Source organism: Tachysurus fulvidraco, chromosome 5 (genome assembly GCF_022655615.1).
Source record: "Tachysurus fulvidraco isolate hzauxx_2018 chromosome 5, HZAU_PFXX_2.0, whole genome shotgun sequence".
In the NCBI taxonomy this organism is placed as follows: Eukaryota; Metazoa; Chordata; class Actinopteri; order Siluriformes; family Bagridae; genus Tachysurus; species Tachysurus fulvidraco.
This window is the reverse complement of record NC_062522.1, coordinates 3804019-3829018: the sequence shown is the minus strand read 5'-3', so window position 1 is coordinate 3829018 and position 25000 is coordinate 3804019. Positions and strand designations below refer to the sequence as shown.

General features: G+C 40.0%; 1 protein-coding gene across 2 annotated transcripts in view; it reads left to right on the top strand.

Annotated features, from left to right (window-relative positions):
* Positions 1-25000, top strand: part of negr1 (neuronal growth regulator 1) — a 208937-nt gene that overhangs the window by 159952 nt on the left and 23985 nt on the right. Inside the window, exon 7 of one of the 2 annotated variants that reach the window (XM_047813391.1) lies at positions 464-588. The exons of the other annotated variant lie outside the window; for it this stretch is intronic. Coding sequence (XP_047669347.1) covers positions 464-573 — 110 coding nt within the window. The 3' untranslated portion in view covers positions 574-588. Of the gene's footprint in view, positions 1-463; positions 589-25000 lie in introns of those variants that run through there. 2 annotated transcript variants of the gene reach the window in all.

Here is a 25000-nt window from a genome sequence, read left to right as displayed (position 1 = left end):
AGAGTCTCACTGACTCGAGACTCTGTGTGTGTTGATGTAATGACATCTAGCTTACACAGTGATGACTAAATGCTCGTCTCTCAGCTGGCAACTTTTTTTTGTATTATTTTGCGTATTTTGAGCCAAGCTGCTTTGCACGTTGTTGAGCCTGAGCGTCTAATGCGGACGCTCCGATCGGAGTTCAGTGATCATTACATCATTTCACACTGATTCCTTTTCAACAAAACAAAACAGACGTCGTTTCCGACATTAAAGCCATTGGGTTTTTTTAGGTCTCTCTGTTTGGAGGAGAAACAGGATTAGCTTCATGTGTTGGCTCGCTACGTTCTCCAGACCATGCATGCTTTTTTTCTTTCTTTTCATTTTTGGGTTTTTACTTTCTTTTATTTCTCCTTCTTGTTTCCCTGATAAAATATATGAATGTCTTTTTCTTTGTTCTTCCTTCTCTCCTTTTTTCCTGTAGCGATTATAGAACCTACGACTAGCGCTGTCTCGACACGCGCTGTCCCAAGTCCAGGTCAGTATATCAGTCATCGCGCTGTGCAAAATATAAACAAACAAATAAATAAATAAGTCCCTCAGTAGGTGACTCTGAAGGCTCCACTAACCAGAACCTTCCTCTTCCTCATATTCCGTGTCTTCCGATTGGCCGGGATTCCTGCTGTGGCGTACGGCTTTGTGTTGTCTTCTCCACAATAACTTTGGTTTGATTTGTTTTTGAGTGGCGCGTGCCGCTGCCCTGCGCTGTAACGGTACTGTGGTGTGTAGCGCTGGTGCCCAACAGCTTTTTATATTCCTTTTTCGTTTTCCTTGTCCTAATGAGCGCTGACTGCTTCTTTCCGGCTTCCCCTCCTCATCCTCTGCTTCAGTGCAGTGTGCATGACAGGCAGGATATCGGTGATGCGCCTCCTTTATTTGTCGTGTTCGCCGCAGCCATTTTCTGTGAGCAAAACGACGTCACCATCTCTGAACTCTCTGTACTGTGTGTTTTTATTTATTTTTATTGTTGTGTTAATCTTATTTTGGGAAGAGTGAATGGTGTGTGTGTGTGTGTGTGTGTGTGTGTGTGTGTGTGTGTGTGTGGGATCTTCTCAGATAGCCTGTTCCATAATGTAATCTCTGAGACGGGTTACATTGCTTCCCCCGAACGCTTCCTGTTCAGCACATTCAGCATCAATGCAGCAACACAGCAGTAATCTGTAATGTGCACGTTGTGTGTGAGTGTGTACTCGGGGTTGTAGCATTACACCATTTTTTTTTCTTCAGTAGGTAAAGCAACACACTTGGGGGCATGATGTCTTGAGAAGATAATTAACAGTCTACGGAGCGATGTGCTGACCGTTTTCTACCTTTTACCGCACGGCAATTTGCCGAAGGGGTTAAAAACACGTCATGATTTTTATCCATTTCTAGTTCCATTTCATGTCTTATAACAGATTAATTGGAGCGTCTTCCGTACACAATCCTGGGATTTAGCTGTTACTATGGATAAATGTGTTTGTTAATATAAAGCGTTATTTAAATGAAGGCCAGCAGTTCTGTCACCAGCGACCAATCAGATTTGAGATTCTAACACTTTTATACAACAATTAGCTCCGGTTTACTGATCTGACTGTACGAGCAGCGTTCTGTGTGTGATGTGTGTGTGTGTGTGTGTGTGTGTGTGTGTGTGTGTGTGTGTGTGTGTGTGTGTGAGTGAGTGAGTGAGTGAGTGAGTGAGTGAGTGAGTGAGTGATAGAGACAGACAGACAGACAGACAGACAGACAGACAGACAGACAGACAGACAGATGGAGAGACAGACACACAGACGGAGAGACAGATGGAGAGAGAAGATACTATTTAAGTGTGAACAGTTTTTTCCCAATGCATGAAGTCATTAATTTCACACACAAATCGTTGATTCTGAAAGTAAGAAGGTGCAGCATGGAAGCTCAAGTCTGTCAGCAGATCCGTCCTCGTATCCCAATGAGTAGCTGTAATGGAGGATGTGCTGTAAAGCTTCAGGAAGGGTTAGACTCTGGTCTTAATAATGTCTGAGCTAACCATCTTTGAGCTAGCATACACAACTGAGCTGAAACTAGCATGTGACTAGCTGAAACTATCCAGTGTGACTAGCTGGAAGTAGTGTGTGTGACTAGTACTGTATGTGACTAGTGTGTGACTCGCTGGATGTAGTGTGTGACTAGCTGGAAGTAGTGTGTGTCTGGCTGTGTGACTAGCTGGAATTATGTGTGTCTAGCTGTGTGACTAGCTGGAAGTAGTGTGTGTCTGGCTGTGTGACTAGCTGGAAGTAGTGTGTGTCTGGCTGTGTGACTAGCTGGAAGTAGTGTGTGTCTAGCTGTGTGACTAGCTGGAAGTAGTGTGTGACCAGTGTGTGATTAGTGTGTGACTAGCTGGAAGTAGTCTGTGACTAGTGTGTGACTAGTACTGTATGTGACTAGTGTGTGACTAGTACTGTATGTGACTAGTGTGTGACTCGCTGGATGTAGTGTGTGACTAGCTGGAAGTAGTGTGTGTCTGGCTGTGTGACTAGCTGGTATTATGTGTGTCTAGCTGTGTGACTAGCTGGAAGTAGTGTGTGTCTGGCTGTGTGACTAGCTGGAAGTAGTGTGTGTCTGGCTGTGTGACTAGCTGGAATTATGTGTGTCTAGCTGTGTGACTAGCTGGAAGTAGTGTGTGTCTAGCTGTGTGACTAGCTGGAAGTAGTGTGTGACCAGTGTGTGTGACTAGTGTGTGACTAGCTGGAAGTAGTCTGTGACCAGTGTGTCATTAGTGTGTGACTAGCTGGAAGTAGTCTGTGACCAGTGTGTGATTAGTGTGTGACTAGCTGGAAGTAGTCTGTGACTAGTGTGTGACTAGTACTGTATGTGACTAGTGTGTGACTAGTACTGTATGTGACTAGTGTGTTACTAGCTGGATGTAGTGTGTGACTAGTACTGTATGTGACTAGTGTGTGACTAGCTGGAAGTAGTCTGTGACTAGCTGGAAGTAGTCTGTGACTAGCTGGAAGTAGTGTGTGACTAGTGAAGTGTAGTGTGTGACTAGTGTGTGACTAGCTGGAAGTAGTGTGTGACTAGTGAAGTGTAGTGTGTGACTAGTGTGTGACTAGCTGGAAGTAGTGTGTGACTAGTGAAGTGTAGTGTGTGACTAGTGTGTGACTAGCTGGAAGAAGCTGAAGTGATACTAGTTGTACTAAATTGTGACCAGCTGAAATGAACTAATGTTACTAACTACAACTAGAACGTGACTAGCTGAAAGTAGTGTATGTCTAGCTGAAACTATATGTGTAATTAACTTGTGTGACTTGCTGATCCTACCATGTGACTAGCCAAAATTAGCATGTGACTAGCTTCAACTAGAAATTAGCTAGTGTGATTAGCTAAAACTAGCATGTGACTGGATGAAGGGCTGGAAATGGTTCATTCCAACAGCGCTGGTCATGATAGGAAAGAATTTCAATTTGATTTAGTTTTAATGGACAGGAGAGGTTTATTCAGGAGTGGTCCAGCCTCTTCACCTCGCACAGAATGCTAATAAACGTGTTATGTAGCTAAGTGCATTTGGCATTTATCCTGCTGGGCTAGTGGACATATCATTACGGGTGGTGTTGGGACTTCACAGCGTTACGTGTGTACATTCAGGATAAACTCACGTCACTCAGCACCACCGATCCCTGAACATCACTCCACATGCTCCATGTTACCCAGGATGCCTGTAGATACAGTATGAGCAGGTCTTTTCTTCTCACTCCACCCTTTTTTCATCTGTCTGTTTGTTTGAAATAGATCTAATTAGCTCTGGGATCCTCTCTTCTCTAGCGGGGATCGCTCCGCAGCTCTTAACTCTGATTTGACTTAAGGCTTGCAGAACAAATGACAATTTCATGGTCCAGTAGCGGCAGCGGCGTATCAATCAGCGAGATAAACTGGCTCTGCGTTCCTACTGTTCTTGTTTTGTTTCCCAGCTCCGAATTGTATTTATAGGTCATTTCGCAGTGTCGTAGAAGTGCGTGACTCGGGAGAGGGAATGACGACAGGTTTAACATTTCTGGAAACAGGTAGCGCATTTCACTCGACAGGATATGTAAATGAATTAGACGATGGTTAATTAGCGTCGAACTGCATCCAATCAGAGAAGGGGGGGGGGGTAGAGTAGGGTTGTGGGTATTGGAAATCAAGTGATATGCAAGAGGAAGACAAAGCAACATTTTTATAAAGATTATTAGATCATGCTGTATATGAAGGGTACCTACATTAGGTGTTCATAGCACATTCATAAGGACTGCATACAAATGTATCTTCTATTTATTGTGAAAGCGAGTCTCAGTCAGCTCCTTCTAATATCTTAGAGTGCTTCTCTCGTAAATTCACATTCATAAGCACGCCATTCTTCTTCTGAGATAAGTCATTACAAACATTTGTCAAAGCATTCAGCCTACAGTAATAAAAACTTCTCTCGTAAAGTTTGCATATACACTGAGCCCTCATAAGACGTTCATAATCCCTGCATAGACACAGTTTATTCAGTAAACCGTATTTACTATATAAATTGCATTCACGTCTCTGAGATATCTTAATATCCGAGATATCGTTTCTCTTAATTATGCTTTGTTTGAGATATCACTAAACTGGGCCTTTATGACACATTCATAAGCACTGCATAGGCCTTTTTAAAGAATATACTGTATCAACTACACGAAGTGGATTTTAATTTTAAACACTTGACTATTAATAAAAATAATAGCAGTAATAGCTGAGTGTCGTTCTCAGTTCGATCTGATTTGTTTGGAAGATACCTACGTTAAGCCTTCGTAACACATTCATAAGCACTGCATTTCTCATTTGTACTCTGTCTACTATATAAATTAGATGCAAATCTGAAACATCTGACTCATTAAAGCAATTAACGGGTCTTCTCCCTTAAACAACCCCTATCGATTTGCTTAATACCACATGTATGCACGTTTTAGTATGCGTAATGAACGCCCAATGTAGATCCCCAACAAATGTACATAGTGTTAATGATTATTCTTCTTAAGAAAAGCATTTATGAAACTAAAAACATCCATCATTTAGTTGTGCAGTGATATTGAATTCCCAATTTCAAATATTTTGCAGTAGAGTATGAAGAGTGTAGGAGTGGAAAGAGTAAGAAGCTTCATGAACTTCATTTAAATGACACTTTGCAATAAAACAGAGCCGTGAGCTATTTTTGGATCAGATACTCATCTGTGTGTGAACTGATTTAAGTTTTTTTTTTTCCTTTCCCCTTCATTCTGCTGAAAGCTACACAGAAAGAAATGAGTCTTCGTAATAAAAATGACTCGACGATGTTCTGCGTGTGGAGTGAGATGACAGATAAACTCACATTCCTCCTCGATTCCTTTAATCTTACACAGAACTCCTCTGTCCTATCCTCTGGGATCACATCGTATTTTATATTCTGTCTCAGCTCCAAACACACCTGAGTCAGGTAATAAATACTGCAGGATTATGATCATCAGGCTCACACGTGTCAGGAACTAGAACAAGACTGCGGTTCCTCCGAGGACTCCGCTGAGAACCTCGGCTCCGAATCCGGCACCTGCCAGATTTTATTTATTTATATATATATAAAAAACCTGAAATATATACGGTGGCTTTAATATCAGCGCTCAAAATATAAAGTGCCTCTAATATCAGCGCTGACTAAAACAGGGCAGGTGTGAAAGTCAGATATTGTGCCATGGACCACCTTCTAATGAGCTATTTTGTGCAGAACGCTTGATTTAAGAATAGTGTTCATAAGAGCTGCATAAGAAATTTGAGATCTGAAGTAAAATGAAATAAACATATGTAGCAGCTCTCATAAAGAGTACATTCATGAGTTTTAATATCAGGTTGACATAAGGATAATGACATCTTACACATCATATGTCATAGCAAAAATGGCATAACCCGATGTTATGTACACTTGACATTAAATGGGGTCATAGATCTTTAGGACAGCTCTTATAATAAAGTCAATCATTCAATAAATTCATCCTAATATGTCAGTTGTCAAGACTTTCTAATGATTTCAGCCTGAAAAGTGTTATAACAACCTTATGAAAGAAAAAAAAAACACTACTTAACCTGTCTGAGGTGTTACAGTATGTACGCAAACTTGAAATTTCAAAGTTTATGTCATATTATGTAGTTTAGTTGCTATGTACAGTAGGTTTTTAAAAAGAAGGTAATTCCAGACTTTTTAATGATATCAGTCCTGGAAAGTGTCATAACAACCTTATGTCAACCTATACGATCTGACTCATGTCTCACAACTGATCTCACATTATGTAGTGATGTGGCTATTTTGTTTTTTTGTTGAGATAAGATTGTCAGTTGAAAAGTGTCACAAGGGTCTAATGTCAACAAAATGAACTACGTAAGCTCAGGAGTTATGTTATAAGCAGTTGAATGCAGTCTTGACAGTCCTTATATAGTATGTTCTTGAAGGTTTAAGTAAGTTCTCAGTACTTTCCAATGAAATCAGCTTGCAAAGTACCATAAATTACAGACTGATGATCATAACTTAACATGCCGTAGGTGTTTCTATATAACAGTGCATAGCGCTACAAAGTCAGTTATGACATTGTAATATAGTGTTATAACACATTATTGATTCATTTGTTATGTCAAACTAACTTAAGTAAGAATAAACGTCTCTGTGTCTTCTATGACATCTGACTCGTTTTGCAATTAGACTTTATGATGTTCATAGGGTTGTCCTAAATGGTAATGTAGCAGTTGTGTAGCTCTATGACCTCAGTGGAGCAGGGTAATTTCCTGAATTTTTGCATTTGATATGCAGCGCTCGTGTCATAGTGCAGTTATTTATGGTATGTTCTACCCTGGAGGTTTTGGGCAGAGAAATCTCTCGACATGGCGTAATTATCCAGTGCGGTCTGCATCTTTTACTGAATAATCATGACTGTTTAATTATAAAGAGCTCATCAGCTCTTTTTCTTCTTTTTTGCATAACTGATAATTATTTACTGATGAGCCTTACATCTGTTTTCGATTAGCAGGACGGTACAGTTCTCTCTTATCTTGCTTTTTTGATGTTGCTTTTTAATTATTAGTGCTGCTTATACTTTTAGACACAATGAAGAAATTAGCATATCATTTATTATTATTATTATTATTATTATTATTATTATTATAAACATTTCTATTTTTAATTAGATCCTTTTTTTAATTAAAAAGTTTTATTTTTTTATTTTTATCTTTTTATTTATTTTTTCTTACTGCAGGCCTTTTATTTCAATTTTTTTTAAATCTATGATCGTTTTAATTTTACCTTTTTAAAATGATTTGATTTGATTTGATCTTTTTTTGTTTTTATTATTTTTCTTCATGTTGTGGTGGCAGTTGTTGCTTTCTTAATTATAAATAAATAAATAAATAAATAAATAAATAAATAAATAAATAAATAAATAAATAAATAAACGAAATAACTTTGTACAGCTTTTTTTTTTTTATCGTAATCCTATTCTTTTATTTGTTGAAGGTTTTTTCTGCTATTTTTTTTTTAATTTTTTAATTTTATCTTCACCTTATTGTTGCTTTTGTTAGCCTCTTTTCACCTTTGTATTTGTTTTAATTTTTTTTTGTGTGTGTTATTCGATTCAGGGTTGTTGTGTTTTTTAACCTTTACTTGCATGTTGCCTTTTATATTTTGTTATGTATTAGTCTTGTTTTTCTTGGTCTCTTGTAGCCTTTTTTTTTGCCTACTGTTGGTAGGTTATATACTGTATAAATACATCTTCCATGTATTCAGCAGTAAGAACAACGCATCTTGTTCAGTTCTAATTTTGTCCCCATTTCTTCACCCTATTCTTCACCCTTGTAAATGAGCTTAGTTCCAGTGTTTAATCACATTAAAGTGCCATGCTTTAGTGTTGCTATTCCATCCCACTGTGTCTTATTCACCATCTCCATGAGCAATTAGCTGGATGTTATTAACCTGACATTATTTTCCGTGCCTCTCTATAATATATTTGGCGAACGGTATGGGCGATTACCCAGATGCCTGTGCTGTAGCTGGCCAAATGAAGGACGAGCCGGTGTTCGGACTCACCTGACCGGATGGAGCCGTGTCCTTTGTGAGTCGTGTAAATATAAAACCTTTTTTTTTTTTTCCAGAAGATTTCAGACATATGGTGGCACATATGCCAGGCGTACGTGGCACACGAATACTGATTATCATTGCAAATCCACTGCCTTTCAGACCAGAGAGAGAGAGATAGAGAGAGAGAGATAGAGAGAGAGAGATAGAGGGAGAGAGATCGCCCATGGACATGTGCTTGTTTTGAATAAAAATGTGATCATAATTAGGTTGTTTGTTTCTAATATTTTCTACAACAGGACAGACAGTATGCGATAGTCCGTCTCTCCTGTACGTTCGTTTGTTTTCACTTTTTTTCACCTTGACTTTGATTACTCCTGTGGCGTTGGTTAGAGGGCAAAAGCATTAACATGCTGATGTGCATACCACTCACATTTACTCAATACGACACCGAATCACATTAGCAGCGCTGAAAAACAACACAATATGCTGCTCTGATATTGCAATGAGCAAATGTTTATGAGTGGATATAAAGAGACAGAGATTGTCTTTCATCCGTTTAATGGACGCAGGCAGCCAAACGATCATGAAGACGATGAAAATGTTATTGCTATTACTATTAGCTTAGCCTGGTCTAGTCTCATTCCCTGTAGGTGGAGAAGCTGCTGAAGGTCTTAATGTGAATCTGAGCTGTCGCAAGTGTGCAAGGTAGCTTTATTACCGCTTCACTTAGCTGTTACGAACATCACTGATCCTGATAGACTATGAAGTTTATTTTTTTTACACTTTATTTGGATCTCATGCCTCTGACATGAACACAGACGTTTTAAAAATGCCTTTGTGTCATTTTTGTTTTCACGAGTCACTATGTAGAGACACGAGTCACTATGTAGAGACACGAGTCACTATGTAGAGACACGAGTCACTATGTAGAGACACGTGTCACTATGTAGAGACACGAGTCACTATGTAGAGACACGTGTCACTATGTAGAGACACGTGTCAATATGTAGAGACACGAGTCACTATTTAGAGACTCGAGTCACTATTTAGAGACACGAGTCACTATGTAGAGACACGTGTCACTGTGTAGAGACACGAGTCACCATGTAGAGACACGTGTCACCATGTAGAGACACAGAGTTTCTTTACCTCTGATTCCACTTATACTATAGCAATTTATTCAGTGCTTATGAATGTCTTATGAAGGCCCAATGTAGTGTGTACAGGTCAGTCTTATGACCCATTTTCTAAGTAAGCAGGTACCCTCAAATAGGCTTGTCTTTTATATAAAGACAAGCCACAATGATTTAAGTGAGATTTATACAGTGCTTATGAATGTGTTATGAAGGCCCAGTGTAGTGTTTACAATTCAAGTCTTATGACTCAATTTATAATTAGTGGGAACCCCCAAATAGATTTGACTTTTACATAAAGACACTGCTTTATGAAAGATTTATGCAGTGCTCATGACTGACTTATGTAGGCCCCATGTAGTGTGTAAAATGCTACAAAGTCTTATAACTCATTCTTTTTAATTAAATGGGCATCTACAAATTGACTTATGAATGGGTTATGAAGACACAACATATCCTCAAGCAGAGTGGCCTTCATGCAGATAGATCCTGTTCATTTGTCTTTCATATAAAGGAAATCCAAATGGCTTTATAACACATTCATACATTGCTTATGAACATGATATAAAGACCCAATGTACAGTACTGTGTAAATCTTATAAAGCCTATAGATTTAGGGTTTAAGAAAAGTTGCAGTTGGAGTCTAATGATGATGAATGTCTCTTCTCTAATCGTTCATATAAATACAAGTGTTTATAAAACATTTATGTAGTGCTTATGAATGTGCTATGAAGGCATGTAGGTTTTAAGCAACCTTCAGACAGTTGGCCCATCATCCCAACACATGGCACTTTTCCGTTTTCTTTCATATAAAGACAAAACACCCCAGCGTATAAAAACTTTACGAAGTGTTTATGAATGTGTTATGAAGGCCCAATGTACAGTACCATGTATGACGGAAATGCCTGCAGGGGCGTGTGGAGGTGTGCTTTAAGCATGGTTATTTTACACATCTTAACCTCTACACAATCCTGGCTGTTTTAAGCAGCACCATCATAGCGCTGATGACTAATTAATCAGTGGGATGTAATAACTGCTTTGTTCAGACTAAATGCTCAGATTTGGACAACGTTAATATTCACCTTTCAAACTGCTCTATTTTACTGGAACATTCTTCTGTTATAAGCTCTGTGGTCTTACTACTATTCTCATACGAAAAAAAAAAAAATAAAGAAAGAAAACAGAAATAGTATAACATAGTAGAGAGAGTTCAAGGTAGGTATTGGAAATATGAATGACGAAGTGTATATATTATTGATTGATATTGAGTCTTTTTATTTGGTCTCTCTATGTCTCACTCTGTCTCTCTGTTTCAGTCTCTTGGTCTCTCACCCCACCCCCACCATTCTATTGTCTCTGCTCTGTTTTGGTCTCCTCTCATGCTTCTCAGAGATAGAAGAGAGAAGCGACGAGAGAGAAGAGAGAGAGAGAGAGAGAGAGAGCGATGAGAAGGACGGGAGTGGGAGGTGAGAGGGAGAGAGAAAGAGGGATAGAGAGAGCGTTGGATAGAGAGATAGATAGAGTGAAAAAAGGAGGCAGGGTCGAGAGATGGAAACGAAAACAAAAAAAAGAGAGAGATGGTAGAGATAGGGGAGAAGTGGGTTTGAAACAATCGCGGAGGGCAGAGAGCTGGAAAAAGATATGTAGCGAGACGTAGCTAATATATAGAGCGAGAGATAGCGAAAAAAAAAAAATAAAAAAAAAAAAAAAAACGAGGATAAAGTGGACCTAGAGAGAAGGATAGAGAGAGAGACAATGGAAAGATGAGATCAGGTAGATAGAGAGATAGAGTATCTGATATATGATAGCGAGACATGTAGAGATAGATATAGATAGAGTAGAGAGAGAGTAGAGTCACTCTCTTAACTTGGCGTAACTACTCTTACAGGTATCTCTAGATCTCGATCTCTCTCGCTCTATAATATCTCTCTCTCTCTCTCTCACTCTCTCTCCCTGTCCCTCTCTCTCTCCCTGTCTCTCTCTCTCTGACTCTCTCTCTCTCTCTCCCTGTCTCTCTCTCTCTGACTCTCTCTCTCTCTCTTTTGGGTGAATGAACCATTCGCGGCTCGGGGGGTCTATCAGGCCGTAATCCTGTTAGCGTATTTTTTTCCAACGTGTGCTTATCGGACTCATCACGTACGAGGGAGGGAAGAATCAAGAGAAGAAAGCCTCTTGCACAACGAGCCGACCTTCGTTTTGGCGAATCCTGCAGGGAGAAAAAAATAATGAAACTGGCCTTGTCTCTGGTTCTGGGCGATAAGCTGATGGTTTTGTATATTATACTCGACCTCTAGATCGTACACAGCTATAAAGCTGAGCGTGGAGGTTCGCACTGTTGCTGCTCGTCCGGAGGTGCTGTGCACGTTTGTTGAAGACATCCCCAATCTAAATGATTCTGTGTTTACATGAGTCCAGGAATAGCTCAGAAATCAATAGCGCTCCTCGCTCTGCATGCTGATTCCTTCCGTATAGATCCGAGGTTCCGATACTCGCTAAAGCCGAGCCTTACACAACACTCGGAAAGCTCGCATTCCTTTAAAGCCTTATCACGTCTGGGTCAGTGTACGAACTCCCTCATCTTGTATACGGGTTTTAATTTCCTCCACATGTGTGGCGAATGAATGTGTGTCCATTAACTGCAAATTCGAGGAATCGAACCATGCGCATGGAGGTTTTGTTACTCTTTCCCTTTTTTCCTATTGTAATATTTGTTGCACATATTTTGTCTCAGGAGGTTTTTCAGGATATTTCTGTAAAGCTAAAGTCTGGCTGGGATTATGTGCGCCGCGGAGGGCCGAACGTTCCGGACGTTTCACGCCAAGTTTCATGAAACAAAAATATCTCTGGCATAGCAGAAAAAAATGGGATTTCTTATTATACTAACCAGTCATTACCACAGAGCCACTATTAGTGATTCTTACTTGTGATTAAAATTGTAAAACATTAAACTAGCTCATCAGGCAACAAAGATGCTCGCTAAAATATCTTAGCTAAATTGAAGCATCAAACGAAGACATTTCTCTCACCAAGTCATTGGATTATCCTTTGCGATTGACTCCTCGATATTCTGGGGATCCTTTTTTTTTCAGCATGACTGCCGATTTGTTCTGAGACGTATTACAGTATGTGACATCATCACGACATGCATTCAGACACTTCATGTAGAAGGTTATTACATGTGTGTCTTTACTGGAGTTTAAAAGAAGAATCCTGTGCTTGTGTTTTCAAGGAGTTTTCTACAATAAAAGCATGAAAACGCACCACATCACAAAATCACAAACCCCTCACCAATCCTGTAGGGACGGTCCAGTATATAAAGCTGATGGACACGCTGATGGCCTGGCGCTCAGTCCTGCCAGCTGATCTTCTGTCCTGTGAGTCGCATGAGGTGTCTTATCTCTAGCTGTTATTCTGTGTTGGATTTCTGACCTGTTTCCCTTTTCCCCCATGTCTGGATTGGGCTCGTACATTTCCTTCGTTTATTTAGACTCTTGTGTTGCTTGTGACAGACTTCGATTTCTCTGGGATTTGTTGCTTCACTTGAACTGTTCTGGATTTGAGTCTGAATTTCCACCTTTGTACTAAAACCCTTTAATCATGTTGAAGAATCCGTCTGAATCCTGAGTGTCACAGCACAGAGTTACGTACTGTATGTAATACAGCTACCTAGCATTGTTAATATTAGGGTTAGCGTTAGCGTTAGGGTTAGGTTATCCCTAACCATAATATTACTTCTAATTATTGTCACATATACAGTACAGCTCAATTCTTTTTTCACATATCACGGCTTTGGAAGTTATGGTCGGAGTGCAGGGTCAGCCATGATGCAGCGCCCCTGGAGCAGGTTGGGTCAAGGCTCCACCTTAACAAGGCATTTATGGCATTTGGCAAATGCTCGTATCCAGTGCAACTTACCTTTTTTTAATCTCATTTTAATTCAGCTAAGCAATTAAGGGTTAAGGGCCTTGCACGGTGGCAGCGGACCCAGTGAGAGCTTTGTGGATGGGGGATTCAAACTCACAACCTTTTGATTGGTAGAACAGCCCCCTAACCACATCCCCCATGGCATTGGATCCAGAACCACTTTAAAGCCTTTGAGGTGTCAAGATTCCACAACCCTTATGCATGCCATGATGCCTTGGGATTTAAACCCATCCTTGTGAAAGATAATAATGCCTAAATCCAGCACCTAAGACCACACGGCCGTGTTGCCTGAGGGCAGTAGAAGACACTTTTTTCCCCCTTAGTCTAATTAGATAAAAACTAATAAGTTAAGCTGGAAAACTTACTGTAGCTACATGTGTTTATCTTACCTGCATTTTGTTTGACTTTGCTAACAGAACATTCATGAAGCTTTGCGACGTATAAGGATCCATTAGTTAGCCATTCAGCTTTATTAAAACATCTGGCATTTTATCATCAAATTCCAGCTACCTGTTTGTTTAGCTGTTACTGAAGTAGAAGGAAACTATATTTGTAATGACAAACTCTGATGTTGGCTTTGACAAAGAAAGTATTCGCAAAGGCCGGTGTTTTTTTGAAGGCGAGTGGACATAAGGATCAGTGTTACCGTTTGGAGGCAAGTGGAAGAAAGCTAGGGTGCCAATACATTTGGAGGCGAGTGGAGACGAGCATGTGACGTCATCCGAATACTCTTGAGGAAGTTCCCCACATTGGGCTGAGTGTTTTGATATGTCACATGTCCATGTTGTGCTAATTATTGATTTTCACATGACATCACGTGACATCAAGTGACATCGCCGGAATACACGTGAGGTAATTCCCCTCATTGTGCTGAGTGTTTTGATATATTATATGTCCATGTTGTGCTAATATTTGATTTTCACGTGACATCACATGAGGTGACGTGACGTGACGTTATCAGAATACCCGTAAGAAAGTTCTCCTCGTTGTTCTGAGCGTTTTGATATATCACATATCACATGTCAGTTTTTTGATTTTGCATATATTGGGGGCGGGGCTGCGGCACAACCGAAAGGCCAGTCGTTACACCAATTTAATCCTTTGTTCAGAGTTTCACCTTAAAGGAGCTGGCCGAGTTTGGTGTAGATATTTCAAAAGCTTGTCGAGTTATAAACCTCCAAAGTTTATAATGGGAGTCTATGGGAAAAAAGGCCACTTTGAGACCCGGTACCAGAAGTACCGGAACTCGGATCGCTTAGAAAAGTAACAACAACAAGCTTCAGACCAGGTTCTACGACATATTCGAATTTGGTGCATGTAGCTCGAAAGCCCTAGGAGGAGGAGTTACTCTTGATAAATCCTTGTCTAAGCTTAAATAGGAAAACAGAATGTTGGCTTCTACAAAGCGACATCATTAGCCAGATTGTCACTTCTAACAGTAACTTGAATTGTTGAGTCATGAACAGTTGCCCCTCCCACAGGATATAGAGTAGGTGATACCCTGTGTAGACTCGTCAGGCCACAAGCTTGGGGATCTTCAGGGTTAACTGAGAGATTACTGGCTCTCCTCCAAATAAACTTTGAAACAACAAGGAAACAGTGAGCTTGTAGTTATTAGAGTTCTGTTTGAAGAACTTAGCAGTGAGAATATGAGATTATCTGACAAAAGGCTGTTCTGTTTGGTTGTCTGCCAGTTTTAGGTTTTTGTGTGGATGTGGGTGCTTTTCGGATACGTTTGTTTGAGATCGGGTTGTGAGGCTGTATGGAGATCTGAAAGTAGCTGGTTGTTGAAGGTGTTTATTGACGAATATCTGCTAGATTTCTAGTGAAGCTTGAAGTCTGGCTTGGCAGATTATGTGGATTGTGAACTCAAGCCTGATGGCCTCAGGAGCTCCCCGCTAATACAGGAGGAACCACACTGACCACCACTGTGGTGCAGCTTTTTCTCAAGAAACTGAAAGCATTTTTCATGACCTCGAACCTCCCACCAAGCCCCGAAATCCTCCGCTGCAGATTAATCTTTAGCCTCGAGCGCTGCGCATCCTTCGACGTGTCTTGTATTTCTACAGACAGGAAACAGCAAAGCTTCATTCATCCTACCCAGTGGTCCTGTCCTGTGCTGTATCATCAGACCCTCTCCTGCTCTCCTATATCCACTCTCTCTCTCTCTCTTGCTCTCTCACTCCGGGGCTGGTTCTCTGTGCTGTCTATTAAACACCATGCTCACATTTCCCTCAACCCTCAGTGTGAACATCGCTCCCAATCCCAATCACCGTTCCTTTGTTTGGGCCTGGGGGGCTTCCAGATCCCGCTGCGCTATAATGGAGACTAAAATGTTTTGTATGTTGCACCTGCATCATAAAATATCCTGCCAGTGCAGATATCATCGTTGTGCTTTTTTTTCCCCTGCCGCTTTCCTCACACGGCAGTATGTTTGGAGTCGGGAAAGATCGAGATCGTCATGACTGGAGTATTTTACCTGAATACTGAAACCAAAATCGGCTCTGGTTTAACGTGTATATAACATTATTCTTAATGCCCTTGTGTTTATTAGACCGTTACGTTACCTAGAGCCTTTAGGTATCTTGGTTCCACTAGCTTGTAGTGAAGGATGGGTTTTGTTTTTCTTTGAGAAAAAGCAAACATACCTTTTTGTTTTAACTGCATCTTGTTTACGGTATTTCACTTGTACTGTAGGAAAATGATCAGTAATTTAATTATGTATATAGCTCTATAACAATAGACAAGCTGTTTTTTTTAGAAATATATAAAATTATAACTAGCGTAATTGTTATGTACTAACTTAAGTTTGCATGTTCTCCCCGTGCCTCGGGGGTTTCCTCCGGGTACTCCGGTTTCCTCCCCCGGTCCAAAGACATGCATGGTAGGTTGATTGGCATCTCTGGAAAATTGTCTGTAGTGTGTGAGTGTGTGAGTGAATGAGAGTGTGTGTGAGTGTGTGTGTGTGAGTGAATGAGAGTGTGTGTGTGCCCTGTAATGGGTTGGCACTCCGTCCAGGGTGTATCGTGCCTCGATGCCCGATGACGCCTGAGATGGGCACAGGCTCCCCGTGACCCGAGAAGTTCGGATAAGCGGTAGAAGATGAATGAATGAATGAATGAATGAATGAATGAATGAATGAATGAATGAACCTTAAGAGGAACGAGACACAAAAGGGAAGCTCCTTCTTATCTGGGTGACACCACAGAGTGGGGTTACAAATCATTTCCTTTCTATAACTGTGCTTAGAAAGTGCAGGTGTGTAGACAGGAGGTTCATTCTAGCTTTACTGAGAAATCTTGAAGAAGTTATGGAGAACTTATCACTTGAGTGCAGAGGTCCAAAGCCATTATTTATGGTTTCTAAACTCTACCATCTACAGTAGTCTCGTGTATCTCCAGGGTGTCTATGTGGACAATCTTCAGCAGCATTGAGCGAACCTCAAACAGAAGAGCTGGATCAAGCTGGGCTGGAGAGCAGAAGGGGTCAGGATCACCGGGACCTCAGGAGTAGTTCCTGCTGAAGTGATGGAGAATTAGATGGTCTACTGTTCCCTCATTAGGAGCCTCTTTTGCAGACCTTCAGTGGGATGCTGCATAGCTGTGCTCGTTTTGACAGGGTCCCATCTTGTCGTTCACGTCTCCGTTAACTCCCTCCTCTCATCATCTGCACTCTTGATCTTGCCAACGCTTTTATCTTGTCAGTCTCAATTCTGTCCCATTTCCAGCATTACCTTTCCCCACTCCATATATAACCATACATAATTATGTATATTACCCGAGTACATGATCAAAGCAACCGACTCGGCCGTGCGCGCTATCTCTCGAACGTTGTTTTAACTCTTTTTTTTTTTCTTTTCTTTGCTATTCGGATCCAGGAGTACAGTGTATGAATGCAAATGATAGCCGGCGAATTTAAAATGCAAATGAGATTGCCTTTAAATGGTTTTTGCAAAGAGGGAATATCATTAGTGGGTTGGTTTGCAGCACTGTTTCATATGGATGAGGTGAAATGGTGGAGCTCTACTTAAGAAGAAGAAGGAAAAAGTCATGGCTGGAAGGGGGGAGGAACTGGGGGGGGGGGGGTCAGATCTCACATAATGTTTATCATTTTCATTTCAGAATAATGGCGATCGGCCCGCGAGATGTGAAGTGATGTTGTGCGGAATCACAAATCCTCCCATCACACGGCTCGTGTGATTGACAGCTGTGCGGCTTTGAAAACGAATTCCGGTGTCGTTGACCCGAGCTTCTTGTTTTCCTCAGAAAGAGAGTCATTGATGTGGGCTTCAGTCGCGGATCCGTGCATTGACGTTCGAATCAGGACGGTTCAGTGCTGCTGCTGCTCGGCTAGTTGGATGAAGATCTCACGTTTTACAAAAGCTAACACTTTTTAACTGTCGGCTAAGAAATTAGATCAGACTCGCCATGGGGTTGTCGTGGCAACGAGGCTTTTGTTGTCTCCGGGTGGGAGCGGTTTGCTGCAAACTTTAGCATTTTCAGCATATTTGCAGAAGCTGTTCCGAGGATTGGAGTGCAGTTCTGCACCACAAGGAATCGTTCAAACCGTCACGACTCGGTGCAAAAGTTTGCACTTCCTTGAACAAAGGTTTAACAAAAGCTCTTATATATTGTTTCGTGTGAAGCAATCGAAAATGTGCGCCCCCACTTTCCTGAAATATTCTCCAATAACTCGCACATCCACACTTTGTCTTCAGAAGTGTGTCTGACTTCCTTTATTTCAACTGAACGCCTTTTAGATGCCCTTAGGAGTCATTTTATCGATATTACCTCTGCCAGATATCACAGACTGCCTTAAGATCAGGTCCAGAAGCTGAAGCGGTAATGAAAACTGTTGATTTTTCCCTTAGATTTTCTGTCTTTTCGCAGATTACATCCACATTTCACTGGTAATATCTTGGGTCTCGGTTGCAATCTATAGCACTCGACTGTCTAGTATAGGGTTGTCATGGTAACTGTAAAATGCTGAAAAAATGTAAAGGCATTCTTTTGTATTTTCTGTTTTATTTTAAGTAACGGAGAGTGATCTGGTGCGTTAGAAGGCATTATAACAGAGAGCATGATCGATGTCTGGATTCTGATTGGTCGGGAGGTGTTGAATAGTTTGCACTTGTTTCTGTAGTAACGAATTCTAATAAGTTCCTAAAGTTATTTGCACTTTTTGTGATTTATTCATAAATATTCATAAAAACATTTCCTGAACGTAATGAGTCACGTGACAGAAGTTACCCATGATGCAATACATTACGGGTCAATACGGCATGACGGTATTATGTTTTTTTTTAAATTGCAGTAAAGGAGAACAATAAGAGTGTAATGGCTCAGTTGTGAAGGCTTTGTGTTACTGTTACTGCATTTGTTGCAATCGTCCGCAAGACACTTAATTGTCTCGATAAAGACAAAAGCTAAAAGCATCAGCTACATGAACAATGACCTCGGATTAAAACTCAGTGTAGTTATTGTGGTTACAGAGTTTCAAAGCGTGTAGCGACTCTGTAGGTCCTGAGCCCCGTAATTGGCTTTCCGGTTAAAGCACACCTACATTCATGTGAAAAAAATACATAAACATGCAGCAGGTTTTGTCTTGGAGCTCAGAGAAATTAGCCGTTAGACTCTGTGCTGTCAGACAGGGAAGAAAAGAGCTAATCAAAAGGCTAACAAATAAATGACAGCGTGTTTTACAGGTTCAAAGCGAATCTATATGTTTAATGTGAAAATTTACTCCTCATCTCAGACATAAATTAAAACAGATATAAAGATTAATACATAAAAATTTAGTAAAAGATTCCTGCATTACAGTCTCAGGTTTTTATTAGCAACATGGCTAATCACCTTCAGTTAGCAACATGCTAATTTAGCTCCAGACTTGTGTATGTTTTATATTTCAGCTTAGAATTTTGACATGTGGAAAGTTGTTTTTTTTTTTTTTTTTGTAAAATTGCAGAAAAAAAAACAATCAGATGACTTTTGATGCTCGTCAAAACTCTTCAATTGGCTGAAAGAAATAAAATGCGTGTGTCTTCTGGTGAGACGGCTGTTTATTTGTGCTCCAAAAACAAACAAAAAAAACAAACAAGTGAAGCAGTGTGATGCTACTTAATGATAATATGCGCTAACATAAGAAACTTCTGGAGTCTATATAGTCAGCAGGTATTTGTTAAACACGCTGCACAAAAGAACAGAGAGAGAGAGAGAGAGAGAGAGAGAGAGAGAGAGAGAGAGAGAGTTTCCTTTCTTCACATTAACACCCAGCAATTTGTTCTCACCTCGTTTTTAATAAAAATATTCACCCTGGTTCTACCTTCCAGGTTTAGGCAGCTTGATTTCTGTCATTAGGCTGTACACTGGAGTGGAATATACACTCAGGTCCAGCCGAGCGTGGCTGAGCTGTTTCTTATTCTGGCATCCAATTATCCCTGATCCCCATGAAGGAAAAATGTTGCACTACTCTGACCATGTGCTGACCTCCACCACTCGTCTATTCCCTTCCTTCCTTCTCTTCGTTTCACGCATCTAAACATCTGCATCTTCGGCGTGACTCATTAGCATCTCCAACCACACCAACAGCGTTCTTATAGTTATTGTATATTTTTGTTCTTCTGAGTGCAGTAGAATTTGTGGTTAATGCTACAAGTGATCATTAAAAACCTACCGGGTTGAAAATAACGTTTAGAAAAGATCATGACATTTCAGAAATGTCACCGTTTTTCCGGACCATCGAACGACCCGTGACTGTTTAACCAGGTTATCGGTTCGGCCTCGGGTTTTATTAGCGACACGACGGATCTTCTGTAATAAGTTAAACTCTGAAGTGAAACATTCAGCCTTTCAGACAAAATGTTCATTATAAAAATGTTTTATTTTTGACCCTGGAATTTTGACATTTTGTTACACGATATTAAATATTTTGATGTTCTCTCGGACCACTGAAGCTCTTTGACTGGATAAAAGTTAAATGGCTTTGGTGATTAGTGATGGGTTGTTAGGAACAATGGTGAGAGTCGGTATTTTGGTAGTGATCAGTGATTTGCTGCTAGCAGAAGTTGAAAAATATCAGTGTTTGGTTGCTAGGAGCAGTAGTGATTAGTGTTTGGTTGCTAGGAGCAGTAGTGATTAGTGTTTGGTTGTTAGGATTAGTAGTGATTAGTGTTTGGTTGCTAGGATTAGTAGTGGTTAGTGATTTCTTGCTAGGAGCAGTAGTGATTAGTGTTTGGTTGCTAGGATTAGTAGTGGTTAGTGATTTCTTGCTAGGAGCAGTAGTGATTAGTGTTTGGTTGCTAGGATTACTTGTGATTAGTGATCAGTAGCTAGGATCAGTAGTGATTAGTGTTTGGTTGCTAGGATTAGTAGTGGTTAGTGATTTCTTGCTATTGGCAGTAGTGATTAGTGTTTGGTTGCTAGGATTAGTAGTTATTTGTTGCTAGGATTAGTAGTGATTAGTGATCGGTTGCTAGGAGCAGTAGTGATTAGTGTTTGGTTGCTAGGATTACTAGTGATTAGTGATTTCTTGCTATTAGCAGTAGTGATTAGTGTTTGGTTGCTAGGATTAGTAGTTATTTGTTGCTCGGAGCAGTAGTGATTAGTGTTTGGTTGCTAGGATTAGTATTGATTAGTGATCGGTAGCTAGGATTAGTAGTGATTAGTGATCGGTAGCTAGGATTAGTAGTCATTAGTGATTTGTTGCTATGATTAGTATTGATTAGTGATCGGTTGCTAGGAGCAGAAGTGATTAGTGTTTGGTTGCTAGTATTAGTATTGATTAGTGATTTGTTGCTAGCATTAGTAGTGATTAGTGATCGGTTGCTAGGAGCAGTAGGGATTAGTGTTTGGTTTCGCTGAATAAGAGTAATCGCCTCTATCCTGAAAAAGTTGCATCACTGTGACAAAGCTCTGACACTAGAAACTCCTTCCATATTTTCTTACAGGAAATGTTACCATAGCAACGAGTATATGTGGAGCAATTCTCAGTAGGCATTTAATAGCCTTTATTCGTTTTTTTGTTACGCTATTCTTATATCGATATATATTAGCCTTTTAGCATGTGTTAGCAAGCTAATGCTAGCATCACTAAATGAAAACCATAGTCAAGGGCTTTCCTCTGTTGCATTGTTGGTTGTCATGACTACAATTGGACACCATCTGCTTTAAAACCGCTGTTATAACTATCTATTTTTTAATCTTTGTTTCTCTGGTCCTCTGTCAGTCACCGTCACATTCCCTCCGTCTTCTCACCAGGATGGAGCTAATCATCTCTTTAATCTGGCCTCCTCCCAGGTCTCACCTCCTCTGTGCTGTAAATGATTTGAAATGAAGAGGCAAGCCCTGCAGGACGCGCCCACCGGCGGAACATCCTCCATCGCCCAAGCTCCTCTGATGCTACAGCATGACGTTCACGTCTTTACAAAGCCTCTTTGAGCTCCTCGTTTGCTCTCTATACGGGGGAATGATGATTAAGGAAGCTTGTGGGTGGAAGGGCGTGGAACTTCAGGCTCTGAACTCCTGAACACACGAATCAGGAGTTCTGGAGGAATTAACAACCGAACCCAATCTACGCATGTTAATGTGTCTCGTCTTAACACGCCAGATGCTGTTCCCTGAAACAGGATTGCGGACTGTTCGTTTTTATTAAACCAAGAATCACGGAGAATATTTCATCAAATTGTGACCCGGTTACTTTTTTTTTAAAAGAAAATTATATTTCTACACAGTTTCTCCTGCTGATAAAGTACTGAAGCCTAAGAGCGATCCTCTTAACAAGAACACATTCTGGCAGCTTTAGTGAATAATTGAATCCTCGCCTTGCCGCTACGCCCTTTAATCTCATCCTCTTTGAAAGTGCGATGTCGTAGGCAGGCAGAAACTCTGCATGTGCTGAACAGGGATGTACATACTGAGAATTACCTCGATTTGGCGACTAGCTTCACGTTATCATCGTACCTTCTTAACTGTTAGCATTAGCCTAGATTCTGAAACAGAGGACGAAACGTCGACTTTATTTAATGACAAAAGGTCCGGCTGCTGCCGTAACTCCAAATCCGTTAACGTTGATTATTTACACCACAGCGCTGTTGAGTTCTGGAGGCTTGATTAGTTTGCGTTAATCAATCTTTATATGAAATGTTAGCGTTTCCATAGTAACAGCTCATTCAGAGGGACTGGTATAGCGGAAGCACCAGTAATAACATGTAATTGTTGATGAGGTTTAGTTTTCTGTAAGCAGGAATGGGTTTATCTTTATGGGCTTTTTACACCTGGTCACTTCCTCCGAAACGTTTTGGAGACGGATATAAACCCGATGGTACAAACCCCTTCAGGAGGTGGTCTGGGACGCGTTACAGATGAAACTGGACAGGTGTAAATGTATGTGGTTGTTCAAGCCACATACGTCAGCGCTATACCCCTCCCAAACGGAAGTACGTCACTCGTAGGTGACTCACGAGTCATGCATCACACCAGAAATAAATAACATGGACGACATGGACGACTTGGTATTTTGCAGCAAAACCGTCGTAACAAGTTTTTACTTCTTCTTTTTTCGATCGCATTCTGAAAACCGCATACACCAAAGCTTGTTCCATTTCAATTAGCATTTTGGGAGGGGGGGGTGGGGTGGGGTAGAAAGATCGGATCGATATCCGATTCGCCGAGACGCATTTACGTGGCCTGATGTAAATGGGACAGTTTTAACAATCAGATAGCTATCGGATCAGAGACAACACATGAAGTGACCGGGTGCAAAAAGGCCCTAAGAGTCATGGAAGGAGTCTCCAGTCTCAGTGGTTAGTTCCAGGCTTTACTACATATTCAGGACTTAAAGACAAAGAGGAAAGAGAAGCTTTGAAGATACAAACATTTGTGTGGATAAAGAACCATTTTCAATTTTTCTATAAATATAAAACTCTTAGTATTTATAGAGAAAAACAGAAATAGTGATGAAGGTCTACAAATTAAAATAAAGTCCTTCATATTAACACCACTGTGGAGTGACTTTGGGCCCGTGTCACGTTATTGTAGAAACTGATATGATTTTAGTTTGAGTCTAACTTCAGGAGTGTGTGTGTGTGTGTGTTTGTGTATGTGTGTGCGTGTGTGTGTGTGTGTGTGTGTGTGTGTGTGTGTGTGTGTGTGTGTGTGTGTGTGAGGCATTAAAATGTTTTTCTCCCAGAGAGATATTTACTCTGTATGTTCTTTATTTCTCTCTGTTGTACATGTCTGCCATGAGATTAGTTTTTGATAGTGTGTCCTTTGCTTTGTTTGTTGACATTTGGGTGATTGATGCGGGTTTATTCTGGAGACGAATAGCACGTCTCACCCAGAGACTCTGATGAAAGTCTCATTTCTGTGAGTCGTGGGAAACGCAGTCAGGGAACCGATTCACTTTGGGGCTTCTGTTGTTATTGTTGTTGTTGTGTTGTCGTGCTGCAGAAAATAGATTCGTTTAAGCAGCAATCCACAGAAACATAGAGTTTGGCATTTCAGCTGATTTTCTTATCTTCTGTGAATCTGACGTCCTGCTGAGATTTAGTTACCCTATTAATTGTACTGTAAAAATACTGTACTGAGTTGTGTAAGGAATAAAACACTGTGTTGTGATGTTCTGGGGAAATAATCCACACCGGTGGCCTTTTATTCCACAGAAATTACAACACAGTTACTTCTTTTATTAATGTATTCAAAAGTGACAATAATATCTAGTTTCTTTTCATTTAGTGGAAACATTCTGTATGCTTGTATAATACTGTACATACTGACCAAATATTACAGTTTACATTCAATCATTTCATTTCAAATTCACTATTGAGTCAAATTATGTAATCGATTTGAACGATGTTAATAGAGAGAAACAGCATTAGTTGAGTAGAATTATGTTAATCGAGTTCAATTACTTTAGCTGAGTTTAATAATGTTCATTTACTTTATTTGAGTAGAATTAAGCTAATTCTGTTCATTTGCTTTAGTTGAGTACAATCCCTTTAGTTAATTTAGTTAAATGACATAATTATGTTTAATTTAGCAGACTAGAATTACATCGATCGACTTCAATTATGTGAATTGCCTTAGGTCACTTTAGTTTGTGACAGTTACATTAAAGCAATGTAATTAATTATATAATACATTTAGCAGAAGTACATTGAGCTGAATTACATCTATTGAGTCAAATCACTTTAGTTAATTAGAATTGTATTAATCGAGTTAAATTACTGAGTAGAATTACACTGAGTTAATGTATGTTAATTGAGTAGAATTATATTAATAGAGTTAAATTACTTTAGTTAGCTAGAATTACACTGAGTTGATGTATGTTAATTGAGTAGAATTGTACCAATAGAGTTAAATTACTTTAGTTAGCTAGAATTGCACTGAGTTAATGTATGTTAATTGAGTAGAATTCTATAAATAGAGTTAAATTACTTTAGTTAGCTAGAATTACACTGAGTTAATGTATGTTAATTGAGTAGAATTGTATCAATAGAGTTAAATTACATTAAGTAATTAGAATTACCTTAATTGAGTTAACTTACTATAATTGAGTAGAATTAAATTGAGTTAATTTATGTTAATAAACCTCCCCCAGCCCAGCTGAACTACAGTAGTGAATTTAATTATTAGTTAAGATGAAAGTTGAATTAACTTTGTTTATTGCTGCATTGTATGTGCGCTCTGAGTTTTCCAGCCAATCAGAACACGTCACCTTACAGCACACGCGAGTTCTCACCGATAAACGTATAAACGTTTCGAGCCCCGACGGTGTTCAAGCGCAAAGAGAAAGAAAGAATGTTGTGTAATGAGCTGAGTTTGTGTAGTGAGATGCTGCACTAATGGACGTTCAT